This window comes from Lithobates pipiens, unplaced genomic scaffold, assembly GCF_037356315.1.
Source record: "Lithobates pipiens isolate NorthernLeopardFrog02 unplaced genomic scaffold, aLitPip1_a1.2 Scaffold_16, whole genome shotgun sequence".
Classification (NCBI taxonomy): Eukaryota; Metazoa; Chordata; class Amphibia; order Anura; family Ranidae; genus Lithobates; species Lithobates pipiens.
This window is the reverse complement of record NW_027507748.1, coordinates 207148462-207170919: the sequence shown is the minus strand read 5'-3', so window position 1 is coordinate 207170919 and position 22458 is coordinate 207148462. Positions and strand designations below refer to the sequence as shown.

Below are 22458 nucleotides of genomic sequence, written 5' to 3'. Positions count from 1 at the left end.
AGACCAGTAGTCTTTATCTGTATGTTGTTATTTTGTATTCTGGCCAAGTGACTCATGAGGGAAAACCCTGAGGTATATGTTTACATGTACAGTACTATTGCGTTTCCAACTCTCCCCCTGACTTTGAAACTTGCTAATCTCCAGGAATCTACTACACGGATATAATTTATGTCTACCTCCATTCTGGTATGCCTGAAAAAGAAGCAAGGGATGGCTAATGCATGCATAGTTAGCTAGCCTGTTATATCTCTCAGGGTCTCCAGTGGTGGGGACTGAATTTCCTGCACTGTCCCTGTTTCTGCCATTAGAAAGCCAAACATAAAGAAGTCCTGGAATATTTCACTCACAACTGTTCCCTGAACAGCCACCCTCTAATCACCTGGAACACACACAAATTTCTTATCCGTAGGCTGCTCATTCTGTTAGGCACTAAAGCAAAACAAGGAATAAACAAGGCTCTCCTGTCTCTTCTTGGCTTCATTGGAGAACTGGAAACTGTTTATAAATGTTTTCTTTCTACATGATACCCTTGCAGAAAGTAAAGGAAACTACAGTCACATAACATTTTATGTAAATGTGAACAGCTTAATGTAGAACTACAAGCAAAGTAAAAAAAAAGAAAAAAAAAAATGTTTTTTTTCTGTTATTTATGAGTTTCCCCGTAACATTGGTTCATTACCTGTTGTTTATGGCAAATGTAACGAAACGTCCGACACTCCGCTTGAGTGCTTTCGCCATATACCGCTTCCTCCCAGTCTGAATATAGATATCAGATATTTCAACTGCTTTCAACCTCAAACAAGACAATACTTGTTTGTTTGCTGAACATGGACTTTTTATTGACAACACAGGTACACAGGTAATACTCTGGACAACCCCCCCCTCTTTTTACAATCTGGGCAGGGTAGACTGTCCAATCAGCAGTGAGAGTGTCAGGTCACCTTGAGGCGAGGTGACAGATGCACACCATAGGGATCAGGAGTGCACCGCAAGGTTGTGGACCCTATGGCTGACTGCTGCAGATGGGGAACAGATCCCACTGGGGTTAGGACGTAAGATTCCCTAGGGCACGGAATCTAAGAGCCAGCAGGTGTTCACCAGCGCCTCTAGTGGTGAGGATGGACTTGGCTGCAACTGGCTCCAGGTCGTGACCCCCAGGGTCCCCCAGCTCACACCCACAGTAGGCAACAGGAGGATAGGGATAGTGAGGGACAAAGCCAAGGTCGGGGGCCACAAGCAGACAGGAATAGTCAGGGACACGCCAAAAGGTCAGGATCACAGGCAAACAGGGATAGTCAAGGACACGCCAAAGTCGGTAACGGAACAACAGAAGAGCACACAGCAGGTAACAGGAAGCTAACACACAAAGGAATACACAATGGTTGATCAGCACTGTTGGCTTGCAGTGCACAGGTTAATATAAGGTTCCCTGATAGGGCCTGGAGTGGAGCCATGCTTAGAGGAGAGGTTATAAAAACCACCAGGTGGAAGTGGCTGGCCTCTTAGTCTGAACACATGAGGGAAGGTAAGCAAACAGGAAGATCACTGCATAACCATGATAGAGAGCTGTTGGAGGAATTCGCCCCCACCAATCTCACAGTTAATCCACATACACATTCCATAATATCCAAGGTAGACAGACACTATAGAACATTAGAATACAGCTACACCCCAAATGACCCAGCAAAGAGTACACAACAAAATGAGACAATAAACTATTGGGTGAAAGACCCGGACTTTCCAGATCTCATTAATCAGCATTCCTTTCACATACATCTGTCCACTGTGTCCCAGCTGGCAGAGACCATCATGGCCTCCTTAATGATCTCCTTTTGCATTACATAACAGAATATCTTCCTAAATACTTGTAGCTCCCTCAAATGCCAGGGCCCATATTCGGTAGAGCAGCATTCAGTCACCTCCAAAAGCCCCTGTCCCGGGCAAGTCTATCACAGGCTCTGATATTCAATGGTTCGCGTCCTTCCTAGGAAATCGTTCACAGACAGTGAAACTAGGAGAATTCACCTCTGAAACACTGGCAGTCGCTTGTGGAGTCCCTCAAGGATCGCCCTTGTCGCCAGTCCTCTTCAACATATACATCTGCCCACTCCTCCAAATCATCAGATTATCAGACCTCTGTTTCCACTCGTATGCTGATTACACGCAACTTTACTTCCGTATCACCGGACAAAGAGACCATCATCAACAACTAGAAAATTGCCTCACTTTGATAAAAGACTGGATGACCACTAACTCCCTCAAACTCAACGAATCAAAAATCAAAAACAGAGCTTCTTATCCTGCACGCAAACCATAATTCCCGAACCAAGACCTCCTGGCCACCACCCACCATCTTTGGCAGACCATCTCCCCAAAGACCAAGGCCAAGAGTCTCTGCGTAATTTTTGACTCACAAATGTCTATGGACAAATAGGAGCAGTAGTCAGTGGTTCCTACCATCTGCTCCGCCTGCTACGCAGACTCATCCATTTCATCCCAAAGAATGACAAAGCAGTGGTAGTTGGAACAGTCATTAATTCACGACTTGACTACGCAAACCCCCTTTACTTAGGACTACTCCAATATCAACCTGCGCGATTACAACTAATCCAAAACACGGCGGCAAGGCTAACAGGAAAAAAACCCTGGGAATCAATCTCTCCTTCCCTGAGGAGCCTACATTGGTTAAACGTAAATAATCGGATCTCATTCAAGACCCTCTGCCTCACCCACAAATGCATGCATGGAGACGCTCCTCAATACCTAATTGAGAAAATAAAATGCTACACACCCAACCGCAGTCTTCGATCATCTAACAAAAACCTCCTCCTTGTTCCCAAATCCCGGTACAAATCAAAGGGGGAACGGAGATTCGCTGTCCAAGGACCTCGGCTATGGAACGCTCTACCCATCAACATCCGCTTGGAAGTAAACCACCTGGCCTTCAGGAAAAAACTCAAGACCTTCCTCTTCTAGAAGCTGGACAACAAAAGCTCTTCGCAGTGCCTTGAGGCGATTCAGTTTGCGTTGTGTGCTATACAAATTATTTCATTCATTCATTTATTCATATTTCTCCCCCATCAAAAGTCGACTAACAAGGTCCTAGACCTCCACCCAATCTGGATATGCGCTAGTCAGGCAGAGTGAACACACATAGTCAGTCTGCACGATCTCCATTTGTGGCTGCAAGGAATAATTGTCATCAGTTGGTGTGGGGCAGAGGTCATTGACTCTCTGTTCAGCTGCCAGCCTTTCATCCGGGTGGTTTTAACATGCCAGGGCTTGGTCTGCTGCTGGACAGATGGGCTGATCATCCCAGCTTCCTGAAGCTGTAGAGACACTGTAGGTGCTAGGCAGAGGCCAGTGGCGCTCTGCCCTGTTGACAGTGATTCAGCTGGGCGTAGAAGCTTTACTACTTCAGCTTGTCACTGGAGAGAGGGGCCGACTGCCCCGGCTCCCTGGAACTCCACAGTTGTTGCCGATGCTGGGCAGAGGTTGGTAGCACTCTGCCCTGTTGCCAGCACTTCTGGGGAAGCCACATCATCGGCTTCAACTAATCATTGGGGCAGGAGGCTGGATGGAAACTGTGTAGCTGCCATTGGGGAGGTGAGCCGACTGCTTGCTCTTCCATTCCCTCCTCTGGCTGCTGGGACAAAATGTCTCTGGTACTGTCTCCCAGGTGCACAGATCTTTTCCCGGGGAGGAAAGACTGCTTCCTCCACCCTTGGTGACTGTTGGGGAGGGACGACGAACACCTCCTCTACCTTCTCCCCCTGTATCCTGATCTGCTGCTGGGACGTGACTGCCACCTTCTAACTCTACTGATGCTGCTGTTGGTGCTGGGCAGAGCTCCATGATGTTCTGCCCTGATGCTAGCTCTTTTGCTGAGCTCACTTGGTTGTTCTTCCTCAGCAGAAAAGTCAATTAAATCACAAGTCTCTCGAATTGCTGAAAATCCAGGGCATGGGTTGGCTGCACTTGGGCAGGTGACTTATAATCTATAACATCCTCTGATGAACGGTCAATTAAATCCATACATTCTGTGGTCTGAGGCTGGAGAGATGAGCTGACTGCTCCATCTCCTGTACCCTCATCCAGCTGCTGAACAGACACATTCCTTCATCCAAGATTATCCCATGCAGAAACAGCATCATGAAGGTCAGTCAGCAATTGCTGCATCCGTCATAAGACCTCCATTACCATAGTTACGGGGCAGATTGGCAAACACTGTTACTCTGCCACATTGCTGACTCTTCACCCAGGATTTCAGAGTTGTCAGCTGGTATTTTCTGATAGTCCCATGCAAAGGGTGCCCAGACCTGCTGCTGAGTAGAATCTAGCAACTGTCTGTAGGCAATCTCCAGCTCCCATTCCTGATGCTAGAAACTCCAAATCTTCCATTGCTCAGAGAACTTCTGAGACATTCAGCATCTGTTCTCTGTATTCTGAGGTTTCTTCCAAATGCCACTCCAAATCGCTCCCAAAGTCAGGGTCCTGTGACAGCCTCTCTAATTACAGCCCCAGGCCACCCGAGCCAAAGTCCTCTGTAGGGTTGTTGTCCGCTGTCCACAGACACACTTGGGCTACATACCAGCAGCAGGCTCTGTAGCTCTCGTCCAGCCGCATCTCCACCTGGACCAGCCTGGTTAACTGAGCTGTCCATTGCTTATGCAGTTGTTTCCCCCAAAAACACCATTCACACTTCATACTGCAACCAGTACCTTTCCTGGAAGGGGGAGAGAATTTTTCCCTGGTGTCGCTGCTCACGGGCTAGCGTTTCCTTCCAGAGTTCCCAGTGGATAGAATAATACCATCCCAGCAGGACCTGCTCTAATACTGGTCCTCTGTGCTGTATCTGCATCTCTCTTCCAAGACAGCTGATATCTGTACCTCTCCTCTTCTCCTGCTATCCGGACCTTGGATCCAGGTGGAGGTTTGGATGTCCCAGACTGCAGGAAGCATCCCACTGCTTTCCACCAATGTAACGAAACATATACTGCTTTCTCCCAGTCTGAATATAGATATCAGATATTCCAACCGCTTTCAAACTCAAACAAGACAATACTCTTTTGGTTGCTGAACATGGACTTTTTATTGAAAACACAGGTAATACTCTGGACAATCCCCCCTCTTTGCATTCTGTGTGGGGTAGACTGTCCAATCAGCAGTGAGAGCTGTTGGAGGAATTTGCCGCCACCAATCTCACAGCTAATCTACATACACATCCCATAATATCCAAGACAGACAGACACAATAGAACATTGGAATACAGCCACACCCCAAACATCCCAGCAAAGAGTACACAACAAAATGAGACAATAAGCTATTGGGTGAAAGGCCCAGGATTTCCATATCTCATTAATCAGCATTCCTTTCACATATATCTGTCCACTGAATTCCAAGCTGGCAGAGACCATCATCGCCTCCTTAATAATGTCCTTTTGCATTAAATAACAGAATATCTTCCTAAATGCTTGTAGCTCCCTCAAATGCCAGGGCCCATAGTCTGTAGACGAGAGACTGGAATTCAGTCCCCTCCAAAAGCCTCGGTCCCGGGTAAGTCTATCATATTTCTCCCCCATCAAAAGTCGACTAACAAGGTCCCAGACCTCCACCCAATCTGGACATGCATTAGTCAAGCAGAGTGAACTCACATAGTCAGTCCACATGACCTCCATTTGTCCCCATCAAATGCCAGGGCCTGTAGTCGGTAGGCAAGAGACTGGAATTCAGTCCCCTCCAAAAGCCCCCATCCCAGGTGTGTCTATCACAGCAAATAAATTAACAAATAGAGCAGCAGCATTGACAACCTATGGGCAAGATATACATGTCGTTTCAGATAGACTATTTTTGCTTTCAAGTACAGCACAGTGATTGTGCTTCATAGTTCTTTATCTATAGCAGGGGTGCCCTTAGATGTGCCCCTTGACCTCAAACCAGGGAAGCTCTTGCCTAGAGTCGACAGACAACACATACACTGCACTTCTGCAATGGACATATTAGCACCAAGAAAAGGGTTAACAAATATTAGGCTGCTTTCACACTGATCTGCAGGTGCAGCGCAGTTCATCTGTGGGTTAGCTGCACTGAGCCATAGACTTCTCTTATATTCAGTGGGTTTGGTGCATTTTCAGAAAGTACACCACACCCGCAGGATATAATAGAAGTCTATAGCAAAGCACCGCTAATCCGCAGGAAAGCCAAAGGTGCACTGCACTGCACTCGTGGTGCGGGTAAACCACAGCGTATCAGTGTGGAAGTAGCCTTCTAGGGGGCTCAGGACAGTAAGGGCTTGTTTAAATTTGCAATTTGGGGGGTGATAAATCCCCATAGTTGAGACGTGCTTTTTCCACACCCCCCAAACCTTGGTGCAGCATCTGGGGTCACAATTGGGACCCTCCCCTATGCTCCAGGGAGCCTAAGCAGCCTCTCTGTCACATTCTGTTTAACAGTATGCCGGCAGCATGGCTTGGCTGCGCGAATCGCCGTTATGTAACGCCGGTAACATAAATGGCCACTAGGGGGCACGCGTGGCGCCCCCCGAGCCGATGGGCTCCCGCGATCGCTCGGGGCACACGGAGAACCGGCAGCTGTGTGTGTAAACACACAGTTTCCGGTTCTCTGAGCAGGGAACTGTCAGATCGTCTATTCATACAGAGTATGGACAGCGATCTGTTAGTTTCCCTGCACAGTCCCATTCCCCCCTTCAGTTAAAACACAAAATAGGATACACATTAGCCCCTCCCCTGCCCCCTAGTGTTAACCCCTTCACTGGCAGTGATATTTTTACAGTAATCAATGCAATTTTAATCACACTGATCGCTGTATTAATGCAAGTGGTCCCAAAAATGTGTCAAAATTGTCCGACGTGTCTGCCATAATGTGGCAGTCATGATAAAAATCGCTGATCGCCGCTATTACTAGTAAAAAAATGTTTTTTTTAATAAAAATGCCATAAATCTATCCCCTATTTTTTAGACGCTATAACTTTTGCGCAAACCAATCAATAAACGCTTATTGCGATTTTTTTTACCACAAATATGTCGAAGAATACGTATCGGCCTAAACTGAGGAAAAACATTTTTTATATATATTTTTGGGGGATATTTATTATAGCAAAAAGTTAAAAATAATGCGTTTTTTTCAAAAAATTTTTGTTTATAGTACAAGACATAAAAACCGCAAAAGTGATCAAATGCCACCAAAAGAAAGCTCTATTTGTGGGAAAAAAAGGACGTCAATTTTGTTTGGGAGCCACGTCGCAGTGCCGAATCGTAAAAAGTGGTCTGGTCTTTGACCAGCCAAATGGCCCGGGGCTTAAGTGGTTAACATTTAGACAGGAAAGGTAGCAGGGCCTGCATATACAGGAACTGATCATCTCCATTTCCTTCCTGCAACCGCTAAAAGCCAGCTGCAGGAGGAAAATGTTCATTATTCTATTCAAAATAAAAAATTTGAAATTCTGAACCATTTCATTTTATTGTGGTGTGCTACTGGTTACCATTGCCCCCGCTCTTCAAAAGGTTAAACACAATTTAATCTATGGCTTCCCTTCTTAAAAAGAAGTCACATTCAGTAAAAAAAATATGCAAAAATGATTTGTAGATACAGAGAAAAAGTCTTCTGATTGTATATAGAAATCCATCCTGTTCCTGTCAAGATTGACTCCAGAGTCATAAAAATAAATAAATAATAATATATACCGTATATACTCGAGTATAAGCCGAGATTTTCAGCCTCTTTTTTGAGGCTGAAAGTGCCCCCCTCGGCTTATACTCGAGTCATCGCTGTCTGCCTGCTCGATCAGCGTGTCGAGCAGACAGACAGCGGCCATTCTATTCTAATTCAAAAGCCGCGCCTCCGGCTCCGCCTTCGCCTGTGATAGGCGGAACACTGAATTTCCCAGCAGCCTGTGTTCCGCCTATCACGGACATCCGCTCATCCTCGTACTACGGACGAGGATGAAAGGATGGCCGTGATAGGCGGAACACAGACTGCTGGGAAATTGTGTTCCGCCTATCACAGACAGGGAGGCGCGGCATTTGAACAGGAAAATGGGCGCCAACGAAGAGCGGTGATCCTGGGACGGGACCGGACGGAGGCTCGGCTCGGCTCGGGACGGGACGGGACCGGACGGAGTCTCGGGACGGGACGGGACCGGACCGGACGGAGGCTCGGCTCGGGACGGGACGGGACCGGACGGAGGCTCGGGACCGGACGGAGGCTGGGGACACAGGTAGGCTGGACACACAAGGCCACACACACACACACACACACACACACACACACACACACACACACACACACACACACACACGGATGGATGGATGGATGGATGGACGGACACACACACAGGGATGGATGGATGGATGGACACACACACACACACACAGGGATGGATGGATGGATGGACACACACACACACAGGGATGGATGGATGGATGGACACACACACAGGGATGGACAGGCATATCTCACCCTCGGCTTATACACGAGTCAATAGGTTTCCCAGTTTTTTGGGGGTAAATTGGGGGCCTCGGCTTATACTCGGGTCGGCCTATACTCGAGTATATACGGTACACAGTATCTCACAAAAGTGAGTACAACCCTTACATTTTGTAAATATTTTATTATATATTTTCATGTGACAACACTGAAGAAATTACACTTTGCTATAATGTAAAGTAGTGAGTGCACAGCTTGTATAAGGCTAGCTTGACACTTAGGCCATTTCTTCAGGCATTTTAGCGCTAGAAATAGCCTCTAAATATGCCTGGAAACTGCCTCCCATTCATTTCAGTGTGACTTTTCACACTGGGGTTCACCACTAGTGGGACGTTAGGAAAGGTCCTGCAAGCAGCGTCTTTGGGGTGAAATGAATGGGCAGCGCTTCCAAAGCACCTGAGAAGCGCTTCGGAAGCTCTGCAACATGTGCAATTCTAACCTCTTCTTCGGCCGCTAGCAGGGGTTAAAAGTGCCCCGCTACTGCCCAGTGTGAAAGTAGCCTTACAGTGTAAATTTATTGTCTCCTCAAAATAACTCAATACACAGCCATTAATGTCTAAACCACTGGCAACAAAAGTGAGTGCACCCCTAATTGAAAATGTCCAAATTGGGCACAAAGTGTCAATATTTTGTGTGGCCATTATTATTTTCCAGCACTCCCTTAACCCTCTTGAGCATGGAGTTCACCAGAGCTTCACAAGTTGCCACTGGAGTCTTCATCCACTTCTCCATGACAATATCACAGAGCTGGTGGATGTTAGAGACCTTGTGCTCTTCCGCCTCCCATTTAAAGATGCCCCACATATGCTCAATAGGGTTTAGGTCTGGAGACATGCTTGGCCAGTCCATCATCTTTCCCCCCAGCTTCTTTAGCAAGGCAATGGTCGTCTTGGAGGTGTGTTAGGGGTCGTTATGTTGGAATACTGCCCTGCAGCCCAATCTTCAAAAGGGAGGGGGATCATGCTCTGCTTCAGTATGTCACAATACATGTTGGTTTTAATGGTTCCCTAAATGAATTGTAGCTCCCCAGTTCTGGCAGCACTCATGCAGCCCCAGACCATGACACTACCACCACCACAGGATGTGGTTCCAGTAATTCATGTCCTTATTCTGCTTGTCTTCAGTAAACTGTTTACAGGCTTTCTTTTGCATCATCTTTAGAAGAGGCTTCCTTCTGGGATGACAGCCATGCAGATCAATTTGATGCAGTGTGTGGCGTATGATCTGAGCACTGTCAACCTCTGCAGCAATGCTGGTAACACTCATATATCTATTTCCTGAAGACAACCTATGGATATGATGCTGAGCATGTGCAATCAACTTCTTTGGTCGACCGTGGCCTGTTCTGAGTGGAACCTTGTCAGGACTGGGCTCAGCCCTTCTTTCTCAGAGCAGGCTGTTCAGCTGTTGGTTAATTGCCTGCTCTATATCTTTCCACAGTTACTCACCTGGTGATGATATCCTGCTCATCAGTCCTGCTGGCTATTTAAGCTGTTCAGTCCAGATACTCTCTGCCTTCGCCTGGTCAACATATCAGAGACTATCTCCTCTGTATCTTTGAAAGACTTGCTGGGCTGATGTCCCTTCTGGTTCCTGATCCTGCTTGATGCTCCACTACGCTGATTCTCCAGTTTCCTATTTTCCTGGCTGAAGTACACTAATCTCTGGCTCCCTGATGTCCTGGCTTGTCTGACTATCCGTTCCAGCTATGGAACGCTGGCTATGTTTTGACTACGTTTGCTCTGTTTACCTTTTATTATTATTATTAAACTAGTGTGATTTTTACTGCACTTCTGTCTCAGTCTGATTTCTGTCCTGTTAAACCGCTGTATGGTCTTGGCCACCGCGCTGCAGCCCAGTTTCAGGGTCTTGGCAATTTTCTTATAGCCTAGGCCATCTTTAAGTAGAGCAACAATTCTTTTTTTTCAGATCCTCAGAGAGTTCTTTGCCATGAGGTGCCATGTTAAACTTCCAGTGACCAGTATGAGAGACTGAGAGCGATAACACCAAATTTAACACACCTGCTCCCCATTCACACCTGAGACCTATAACACTAACGAGTCACATGACACCGGGGGGGGGGGGATGGCTAATCGGGCCCAATTTGGACATTTTCACTTAGGGGTGAACTCCCTTTTGTTGCCAGTGGTTTAGACAATAATGGCTGTGTGTTGAGTTATTTTGAGGGGGCAGCAAATTGACACTGTTCTACAAGCTGTACACTCACCACTTTACATTGTAGTAAAGTGTCATTTCTTCAGGGTTGTCACATGAAAAAATATAATAAAATATTTATAAAATTGTGAGGGGTGTACTCACTTTTTTAAGTTACTGTGTGTGTGTGTGTGTGTATATATATGTATAAGGTCTTCATTAGAGTTTACGCACTTTTAATAGAGTTTAAAAAAGTGTGGAAACTTTTTGAAGAACCCTTGTGTATGTATGTAATATATATAATTTTTTCCTTTTACAGGGATAATCAAAATGTACATATATTTTTTTTTTAGCATATTTTGATAGATTTTTTACTAATTGAACATTCTTTGAATGTGTTTTGTTAGATGTTTACTAACTGTATTCTCTGCTTAGAGTATGCAACCTTTTAACCAAACACATGCATAAGCAGCTGGAATTTGCTCTTTTTTATAATTACCATTTGAATAAATTATATTACATTTTTATATGTGATTGCAGGATATTTACCCATATTACAAGCTTGTCCACTAAGTGCATTAAGCTGCTGTTGATATGCCCACTCTTCATCATTGGCAGCAGATATGATGAGCAGTCTTCTTCTCCAGCGGAATCTATAAAAAATAAAAAAATAAAGTTAATTTTCTATGCACCAAATCTATAATTCTATATCATTCATTTTTGTCAGGGAAGAAAAAAGCATCATTATTAGGTTTGATAAAATATATAATAAAAATGATTGTTAAGACAATTGCATTACATTTCTAGGATTACAATATTACCAGAATTAATCATTCAACAATGGAGCTTACTCAGGGTGGACTTCTTCAGTGAGGAAGTGGTGAGGAAGAAGTGAATATCGGTAAGCATACTTTGCTTAGAAAATATGCTATCAGGAGGCACTGCTACTTTGCTCTGAATGGGCAGGTGACAGTGGCTCTTTGAACATTTTGCACCAGCTGATACACAGTAATGCTCCATACATGCAGTCGGACATTCCGACCAAAAAATCCGTCTGATTTTTTCCTACGGATTTTGGCCGAAATGTGTGTTGCATACACACGGTCGCACAAAGTTGTCGGAAAATCTGATCGTTCTGAACGAGGTGACGTCAAACACGTACGTCTGGAATATAAACGGGCCAGTAGCCAATAGCTTTCGTCTCTTAGTTTATTCTGAACATGCGTGGCACTTTGTCTGTTGGAATTGTCTACATATGATCGGAATTTATGCGATTGGATTTTGTTGTCGTTAAATTTTAGATCCTGCTCTCAAACTTTGTGCGTTGGAAAATCCGACGGAAAAAGTCAGATGGAGCCCACACATGGTTGGAAAATCCGACCGTGTGTATGGGGCATAACTCTGATGCAGTTTGTAAAGATTGGTGTCCTAAAAGAGTAGATTATTTTGACTTTGCAAAGTAAATGTTCACCTGAATAAACTACCTTGATGATAATGAACCTTTTATGGGACCCATTGACTAGCCTCTTCACTATATTGGACTTTTTGTGTTTTAACCACTTCCCACCCGGCCAATGCATATATACGGCCGGGTGGGAGCCGTCTACTCCTGATAGGACGTTCAGGAACGTCCTTCAGGAGTAGCGGGATCGCGCGCGCGCGTGCCCGCGCAGCGGCGCGATCCCGATGTGCTCGTGTCACCCGGACACGGCACATCTCAGATCGGCAGGAGGGCTCTGTGATTGGCCCTCCTGATCACATGACGGCCGTGTCCAATCACGGCCGTCATGTGATGTAAACAAACAGCCGATTGCTAGGCAATCGGCTCTCCTCTCCTCACACGGAAGTCCCCGCTGAGGAGAGGAGAGCAGAACGCTGCAGCCGGCTGATGATCAGTGAGTATGGGCTGCTTTTTACAGCTTTTTACTCACTGATCATCAGTGTAGTGTAAACACACAACACACCACACAGTACAAACATATGTCCCCAAAACACACATGTCCCCAAAACATACATGTCCCCAAAACATACATGTCCCCAAATAATAAAAACACATGTCCCTAATAATAAAAACATGTCCCCCACATATGTCCCACTAAAATCACATGTCCCAATGATTATCTGCACACATATGTACATGATCATTTGCGTACATATGTCCGTGATCACACAAACCAATTATTATACACTTAACGGAATTTTTTTTACCAAAAACATGTAGCAGAATACATTTTGGCTTATATTTATGACAAAATTTGATTTTATTGGATTTCTTTTCAAATAGAAAAAAGAAAATATTGTTTTTTTTCCAAATTTCCGCTATTTTTGCGCTTATATCGCAAAAAAAAAAAAACAGAGTCGTGAATAAATAACACCAAAATAAAGCTCTATTTGTGCGAACAAAATGATAACAATTTCATTTGGGTACAGTGTAGCATGACCGCGCAATTGTCACTGAAAGCGCTAGAGCGATGAAAGCTGAAAATTGGGCTGGGAAGGAAGGGGGTGAAAGTGCCCTGTATTGTAGTGGTTAAGCTTACTTTATATCACTGGAAACGCCTATTACTGATTATCACTGGTTTAGACATCACAGTGATGTTTTGTTTAAAGTGTCTTTTGTTGTTTTATTTGTATATTCCACACAATGTATTTGGTTCTAATGATGTATAGGTCTTCACATGTACTGTTCTCTTAGTGGCTCTTATTATACATCATCACTGTGTTTTACTATGCAGTACTAGTGGGGAGCGCTGTACCACATATCTAATTTTTACCACTGCTTACAATCAATTATAAACATATATAGCAGGTATTCAGCAGCAGACCCATGCACACATATTCACTTTAGGTTTTCTCTTTATCTTATATTTTTTTTGGTTCAATTTATGAATTTCTTTTACACAATCCGTTTGTTTGCACATAGTAGTGCAAGGAATCAGACACTTCTTCACATAAAAAATATCTGTTGATCTGATAAAATTTTAAATTTAGCTCCTAAGTTCCTGTTGCAGGCTGACAATATAGTGCCTTTTCTAAACTGAAAACACAATAAATGGTGTCAGCCCTGCCCAGTTATCTTTTGTTAACTTTCAGGATCCTCCCTCCTTGCCTCATCTCCACAACACAGAGGGCAGATTGTTGTGCAGTCCAAGGTAAGAACTAGGAGGGATGATTAGACCCAGTGAGATAACGCAGTGTAAACATGAAGAAGGATGCCATTGGTTTTCTGATAGGATCAACTAGTATTTTATTTTATTTTTATGCACTTATCAAACAAATAAAATAAAATGCTTGAAATTGTGTATATATAACAGACCAGAAGAGAGCAAATATAAGAAGTTCAATGTTAAGCCTAGTACACATTACAATTTTTTTTTGGCCTGCTGGAAAAAAACTGAAGAGCTAAGGAGGACCCGATGTACTAACTGTGCAATGTTAGTACAGCAAACTCCCCCCGCTGAATTATTTTGTTCTGACAGGGGTGGCCCCTGACAGAAGACACTGGTCAGCGCTCTCAGCCATCAGTTGAAAGCACTGATCGGATTCAAATCAGCAGACCTTTTTTGGTCATGCCCCTTCAGCAGAAGCTAGCCGAACGATTGGCTTCTGTTGGACTGGCTGAATGGTTGGCTTCTGTACACACGGGCCGAATGTCATCCGGTTCAATAGTAATTCAGCTGGTACAACTGTGTACGGCACTTTAGGGTTTACATAAACCTTTAAAATTTTGGCAATTCTTTGTGTATCAATACTGCTTGCACATTAAAAAAAGGAATAAACGTCAAAAGCTTGTCCTAAAAAAAAATTAACTGTTAGCACAAATAGAAAAGGATTCCATAAAGTACTAATTTGTGCTGTTACAAGTGCACTAATCTTGTTTTTGCATCTTTAGCCGAATATCTGGATATCTGCAACTGATAAGAGTATATTTTGCGTGTTGCATGTGTATTAGGTTTTGTGTCAATCCCCTGCTGTCTAAGTTCTACTTGGTCCACATACCTGTAATGCAGTAATACTTTTTATATGCCCACAAACCAAATTATTTCCTATGGAGAGGAGCATAACATTCCTAACATTTTTTGTAAGAGAAAATTGCTTTTCTATCTACTTTATCGGTAGCTTTCCAACAAGCACTAAAGCAATAAAACCTTTCTTCTGTATATTTCAGTACTGGCTTTGAAACCAGTTCACTTTCAAATGAAATTTACTGTAAAAATATGAATAGCAAAAATATAATTCCCTTTGGACGCTGGAAGTTTTTTTTTTTTTCAAATCTATTGAAGTAACAGACGTTACGTGACATACTGGGAGATCAAATCCTGCTCAAAGGTTGAAATCACTTTATCCAAAAGACTCCAGCAGAAAAACATATTAAAGCATGTTTCACTGCAGAAATATGCTATGTGGCTGCAGAGGAAAAAAAATCACATCTTTTGTTAATTGTTCTAAAGTCATCATTTTTAATGATATGGTTATTAAAGAAAATTATTGCTCAGTCGAATGAGTATTCAGTGCTTACTCTCGCCCTCATCTCATCTTATGGTGCTATAGTGCAAATGGCTATGCCTGGTACAAATTATTAAAAGATAAAATGACCATTTAAAGAACTTTAGCCTGCCTAAACTTGAAAAAATTACATTTTAGAAAAATAAAACACTTTTTTTATGCAATGCTGCTAACAGATACATACTGTAAATTGCAATCTATCTTAAAATTGGAGGAAGATCTTAAAGTGAAGCTGTGACCAACCTGTGAACATTCACATATTTATTTATTCTTAACAATCAGTAAATTAGCTTTAAATGCATTCCCACTGACCTCTATAGCTGCAGACACAGTGGAACAATTCATACTAAAAGAAGCAGTGAAGTTGTATAGGTTGGGTCTCAGCACTCTGCTCTGTCCTATATTCTGTGCCCCTGCTCTGTGTTTAAATTAGTAATTAGAAGGCTGGTAGGTTTACCTGTGATGCATCTTATTGTGTATAATTGTCTTTGAATGTACTATTTAGAGGCCTCTCCCCATTTTTGTATTTGTATTGAAAAAGTTCATAAAACATTATTGAACAAGAAGTCTCGTAGGATGCCAAGTCACTGCCGAGAGGGGGTTGCAGAGCGAGCTGACATTGAAAGTGAAAGTCTGTTTGTTGTAAATTGTAGAATGAAAAGACCTGTACCTAGAGAACTTAGTCAAGGTTTGTTTCAAGTTTTATTGACTACCTGGTGTGAATATGTAAATATCTGAATGTCAATAGCCTAGTCACATCTGCACTTTAATAACAATATGCCTTTGTCTAGATCAGGGGTCTCCAAACTATGGCCCTCCAGTTGTTCAGGAACTACAATTACCATCAAGTCATGACCTAGTCATGTCTGTGAATGTCAGAGTTTTACAATGCCTCATGGGACATGTAGTTCTGCAACAGCTGGAGGGCCGTAGTTTGGAGATCCCTGGTCTAGATGATGCTATTGCTGTTACACAGAGTGCAAGGGTACCCTCTGGTCCACCGTTGGCGAGACATTAATGCAAAGTATACATTGACGCTTTGCAGTATTTCTTCAGTCTTCCAATTTGAGTAACACTGGACTTCATTGAACTTGGAAAACGGTGGACTTCATGTAGTGAAAATGACAGCACCAGAAGGTGAGTATTACAGCCCGAGCTGCCTTTTTTGTTTAAGAGGGACAAATTTATTTTTAATAAAATTAATCTGGAGTTGGATTTTAACATATCATTACTCCCTAAATGTTTATGTGGCTGTATAGCATGTGTAAATACCCTGTTTCCCTGAAAATAAGCCCAATAACGAAAAAAAGACCTAGAGTTATTTTCGGGGATGGTTGCAATATAAGCTCTACCCTGAAAATAAGCCCTAGTTAAAGTCGTTGTAAAAACATGTAATCCGTTTTCTAAAAAGATTATTTAATTTGCAGTGTGTCTCCTCTTGTAACTTTTATTGTGGAAAATACCTTATTTACAGCGCTCATGTGACCCGCCAGAAATCTTCTCCTCTCCTCCCTGCAGCCCCTGCCTCTAAAGTGCTTTTTTTTTTTTTTTTTTTTTTTTTTTAAGTACAGTGTTAAAAAACAAAAAACAAAAGTAAAATAAATAAGTAAAAAGAAAAAATTGAAAGCACCCTGCCCTGCCGAGCTCGCGCGCAGCAGTGAGCACATAGGTCATTCGTGGCTGCATATGAAAACAATGTTCAAACCACACATGTTCGGTATCACCGTGATCGCTAGAGCAAGAGCACTAGATCTCCTCTAACTTAAAATTGATAACCTGTAGAAAGAGATTTTTAAGAGTAAAAATTTGTCGCCATTCTACGAGCGGGGGCATTTTTGAAGCATGACATGTTGGGTATCAATTTACTCAGCGTAACATTATTTTTCACAAATTAAAAAATAGTTGGGCTAAATTTACTGTTTTCTTATTGTTTAAGTCAAAAAAATTGTTTTTTCCCAAAAAATGCGCTTGTAAGACCGCTGCGCAAATATGGTGTGACAAAGTATTGCAACAACCACCATTTTATTCTCTAGGGTGTCTGAAAAAAAAAGAAGTAATGTTTGGGGGTTCTAAGTAGCAAAAACAAATTGATTTTAACATCGAGTCTGAACAATAGGCCCGGTCCTTAAGTGGTTAAGGCCATACATCTCTTAGGTCACAGGAATGCAATTACTTTTGCTCTCTTGTGACCAAGAGTCAGCTTATAGCAGGCTATTGCCCGCTATCAGCTAATGTCAGTCACAGAGCCACTCCAAGCTCTGGAAGGATCCTGACCAGATTGATAGGATTCACCCAGTTGCCTAATTGACAGCTGCACCTACCCCCCCCCCCCCCCAGCCTGACACTACAATGAGCTCTGGAGGGGTAGAGTGGAGACTGGTGACTGACTGTCACTGCTCTTTGCTCAAAGTAGACCGGAACTGAGTAATAAGAGGTCAGCTGATTACTCGGCCAATATGGGACACAGCATCACACTGATGCTGCAGCATAGAGATAGATATGCATTTTCAAGAAAACAAATGTAATGATAAAGGACAGTAATGACAGATTTGCAAAAATTTAAATGCTATGAATTAATAGACCAACAATATGTGTAACTCAAAAAAAATATAATATAACATCAAATAAAAATGACAGTGCTCCAAACCACACTGGAGTTTCCAGCTAACACCTGTTAAGTGATTAAGTGATTTCACAACACTTAGTGTTAGTGTGCACTAAATACTGTTATTTAGATTTACAAAATAAACAAGCAACTCACAAGCATAAGACAGCATCTGTTATACCAATCAGGAACCTGCCCCCAAAAAGTTGAAAAAAAAACCCTGTGTCAATTCAAAACAACATGTCACATAGCTGTAGTCACTAGCAACATACAGGGCCCCAAATACCAACAGCATGGCAGCTAGCTAACAAGGAAAGTTATAAATAACATATTAAATGTAAAAAAGTATGTATAAAACAGATAGATCATATCAGCATAGCCTAATGCTTATGCAATGCACGTGCAGGCAACAGTAGATTACCAAGCAGTCAGGACAGTGTGTGGAAGTTCGACTGTGATGTCACACCCAGTGCATGTGTTTGGCAGAACAGAGTGTTACTAGGCAACATAATACACAAACATGTTCCCTTAAAAATTAAACATCAGGGCCGAATGGACTCACAAGGATAGAGAGTAAAAAGTAGCAGAACAAAAAAGGGGCCAAGGAAAAAGTAGCTCAAAAAATAAAAAAAATAAACTACAGTAGCAACGCTGGCATCTACAACTGCTGATCAATGATGAACAAGTATGCCTCAAAATAAAATAAATTATGTAAGAAAAATAAATATAGTATTTGCACAAAAAAAAGAGATGAAACCTAAGCTAAGCTACATCAAAATAAAATAAATGATGTAATAAAAAATAAAGATAAATAAAGGTAAATTAAAAAAAAAACACTGCACAAAACAAGATTAAACATAAGCTAGAGCAACAGGTTGATATGCAGTAGACCTTCAAGGATGGAAAAGGCATGCAGTAAAACAGCACAATAAATCAACCAACACTATAACAAAAAGAAACAGTCTGGTGGCTAATCTAAGATCAAGGGTAGGAGGATGACACCGATCCTGATAATGGGTCACCAGTAAAAGCTGTGATATGTTCCTGGTCCCCAAAGAGATCAACATAGGGCATTGGTAAATGGGAGAATGTCCATACTGTCAAGTGTACATACAAATGGGGTGCCACACTCTACAGCCAATGACCTGTATGCCAGCCATTCAAGACATTAAAGGAAAAAAAGTCAAGTTAAATTGTTCATTTAAGCCTTTTTGGATAAGAGTTTTCAGTTCATAGATCCCCTTGCAACACTTGATCCTGGAAGCAACAGAGGTTTCTATTGTCTCCTCTAAAGACAGGTGGGATTAAGTCAATGTACATACATTTCAGGCTTGGTAATGGGTACCTCTTATCCAGGAAATGTCATGCCATCAAATTTTTGAAGGAACCAATAGACATTGCCTTCCTGTTTTATGGTTACCCAGTCGCGCAATAAATAATATGATAGTCTTCTCTATGTAGAACAAGCTTTAGGGGCAGTGAAGCTGATGATTTATGGTTTCCAACATACGAGTAAGATGATGTCTAATGCTTATGTGTTTGCCAGAATGAGTGTGCAGAAAGAAGCTGGTCACTTATAAGCTGGATGTTTCTAAGAAACTGGACAGTATTTGTCTTTTATAATTAAAACAGCTATCATGCTTTGCAAAATGCAAGAGCCCTGGGTGTTTCTTTGTATGATAATAATCATAACAATATTTTCATTAAATTATTTTAAAAAGGATATAAAACATATTTGACAAGCTAGTAAAGTTGAAAGAAAAATACTATGAGTTTTCATTTTTTTCTTTTACAAAGAAAGTTTATTAACGGATCTAAACATATCATATATCTATATATAAGCGGAGTTTCAGGCTTTTTATGTTTATTAAAAGTCAGCAGCTACAAAAAGTGTAGTTTCTGACTTTTAATAAACAGACCTGTTCCACGGTCCAGCGATGCAGCCGAATGGAGCATCGCTCCTCTCCCCCTCCGCTCCGCCAATGCCTCCATTACCAGCTTTAAGCTTCACGGCCATGCACACACGGTGCATGTGCGAGTCGTGCTGCGCTCCTGTAGTGGACAGGCGATCTCCTCGGACCTGTCACGTGTCACGTGTGAAAGGAGGAGTCACCTTGGCGGTCCCTGGGCAGAAGGTGGAAGTGGGAAGCCCCCAAGGGGGCGAGGAGTTCTTGAAGCAGAAGTTCAATTTTTGGGTGGAACTCCGCTTTAAGGACAAATAAACTGTGAGGTAAGCAAACAATGATCGAGGAAGTGGGAACCCTTATTATGAATGTATGATATGTGCTTGGGCCAGTCTCCTCGAATTCCTGTGTTCTGCCTTGGTTAGATCATGGAAGAAAAAAACAGCATAGCCACAGAACCAGCTAAATTCTGCACTGGCACTAAAGAATATTTGGCTATTAGTCAGGAATGTCCAATTTGTCTAATAGGTTTCCTCTAGCTGTAGTACTATAAGCTTATCTGTTTTGGTAGTTTGTATTCCATAGACTGCTTAATTGTCATCTAAAAGTGTGAAACTGCATGTGAACCAATTGTAAATGTATCAGGCTGTAGCAAACCATTGATTTCTATCCTCTGTAATCCTAGTATTTTTAAAAAGAACATGACATAGGTAAATAATGAAGAAAAAACACACAACGATCTAAAACAAAAGTGGCTTACAAATTAAGCGAATAAGGATATTTTAAGACATATTCATGCATATTGGCCCCACCATTGGCTTTGTATCAGGAGTTCTGGATTCCATGTGTGTTCTTGGAAACCTAAACCCCAGAAGCTTTTTCTGTTGTGGTTTGGACACTCCTGTATAAGGTTCCAAATCGCATGCGCAATGAAACTTCTTTTGCTATGATTTAAACTTTTCACTTATGTCCAATTCAGAAATTTGTATTATAAAACTAAACATTTTTGTCTTAGGCGCCTATTTTGTTTACTTTTTTTTTATTTAGATGGGATTTTTATTGGCCATACATTGCCAAACCAACCAACCATTTGAAAAATGTCTGTGCGGTCAGCAGTTGCATAGTTGACTAGGTTTAAAAAAATACTTTTTCCCATTTAATCTCACAAGAAGAGGGGAGAGAATTTTCCTGTTTCTCCCAATACTAATATGTAAAAAATCCTTGTTGTCTATAACACTGAGAGGGTAAGGCTAGTGCAGATTTTGCACGTCAGCCACATGTTTGTTTTATTCAGTGATGATTCATCTGGTTGGGGATTGGGATGTCTCTATTATAAATGATAAGCATACCTCTTTCTCCCAGCTGTAAAGTATTCAAAGTGAACCATCACTCACAATTACAACATGCCATAACATGCCCCCCCCCCCCCCCCCCCCGTTACACATTTGCAACAGTTTTGCACTCTTTTTTTTCCTTTTTTAAAAAAAATAGAAAACACCCTTTTTTAGCAAGTATGTACTCGCAGTTGGCGGATCTCATACATACAAAGTCGGGAGATAGCTGTGAGTCTTAGGAAGTCACAGCCGTCTCCAAAATGGCAACAGGATCAACAGGTTTTTTTTCTATATTTGCAAAAAATATACACATGATGAAAAAAGAAAATTTATGCAACCACTACATCTAAGGATTGGTAAGATGTACTTTAAAATAATTTTGTACAATGCATGTACAATACCATATGATATACATGTACCGTATTTATTGGCGTATAACACACACTTTTTTCCCCTTAAAATCAGGAGAAAATCCTGGGTACGTGTTATACACCGATCCCCCGCCGTTTCAAAGCTTTTTTGCCTCTCTTGGCGGCTTTCAGCTATTTTGGCCGCACTCAGCCATTCTCGGCTATTTTCGGCCGCACTCGGGCGTTCTTTCGGAAAGCCACCGAGAACAGACGAGTGCGGCCAAAAATAGCAGCGAAAGCCGAAAGTCGCAGAGAACGCCCGAGAGCTACCGAGCGCCGCTGAGATACACAGGACATCCACTCTGTATCTCGGCGGCACCATTTTTAAATGGCAAAGACACTGACAAGGCTGCAAATGACTGACAAGGCTGCAATGCAAGGCTGCAAATGACACTGACTAGGCTGCAATGGAAGGCTGCAAATGACTGACAAGGCTGCAATGGAAGGCTGCAAATGACTGACAAGGGTGCAATGCAAGGCTGCAAATGACTGACAAGGCTGCAATGAAAGGCTGCAAATGACTGACAAGGCTGCAATGGAAGGCTGCAAATGACTGACAAGGCTGCAATGGAAGGCTGCAAATGACTGACAAGGCTGCAATGGAAGGCTGCAAATGACTGACAAGGCTGCAATGCAAGGCTGCAAATGACTGACAAGGCTGCAAATGACTGACAAGGCTGCAATGCAAGGCTGCAAATGACTGACAAGGCTGCAATGGAAGGCTGCAAATGACTGACAAGGCTGCAATGGAAGGCTGCAAATGACTGACAAGGCTGCAATGCAAGGCTGCAAATGACTGACAAGGCTGCAAATGACTGACAAGGCTGCAATGGAAGGCTGCAAATGACTGACAAGGCTGCAATGCAAGGCTGCAAATGACTGACAAGGCTGCAAATGACTGACAAGGCTGCAATGCAAGGCTGCAAATGACACTGACAAGACTGCATTAATGGGCATTTAAATGTAGGTTTTTTTCCTTAAACTTCCCTCCTAAAAGTTTTTTTTCTTTTAAATTCCATCCGAAACTTGGGGTGCGTGTT

At 42.5% G+C, this 22458-nt stretch overlaps 1 protein-coding gene across 1 annotated transcript in view; it reads right to left on the bottom strand.

The window, feature by feature from the left end:
* CCDC80 (coiled-coil domain containing 80) overlaps window positions 1-22458 on the bottom strand; it is a 218073-nt gene that overhangs the window by 25675 nt on the left and 169940 nt on the right. Inside the window, exon 6 of the mRNA XM_077480931.1 lies at window positions 11209-11312. Coding sequence (XP_077337057.1) covers window positions 11209-11312 — 104 coding nt within the window. The remainder of the gene's footprint in view (window positions 1-11208; window positions 11313-22458) is intronic.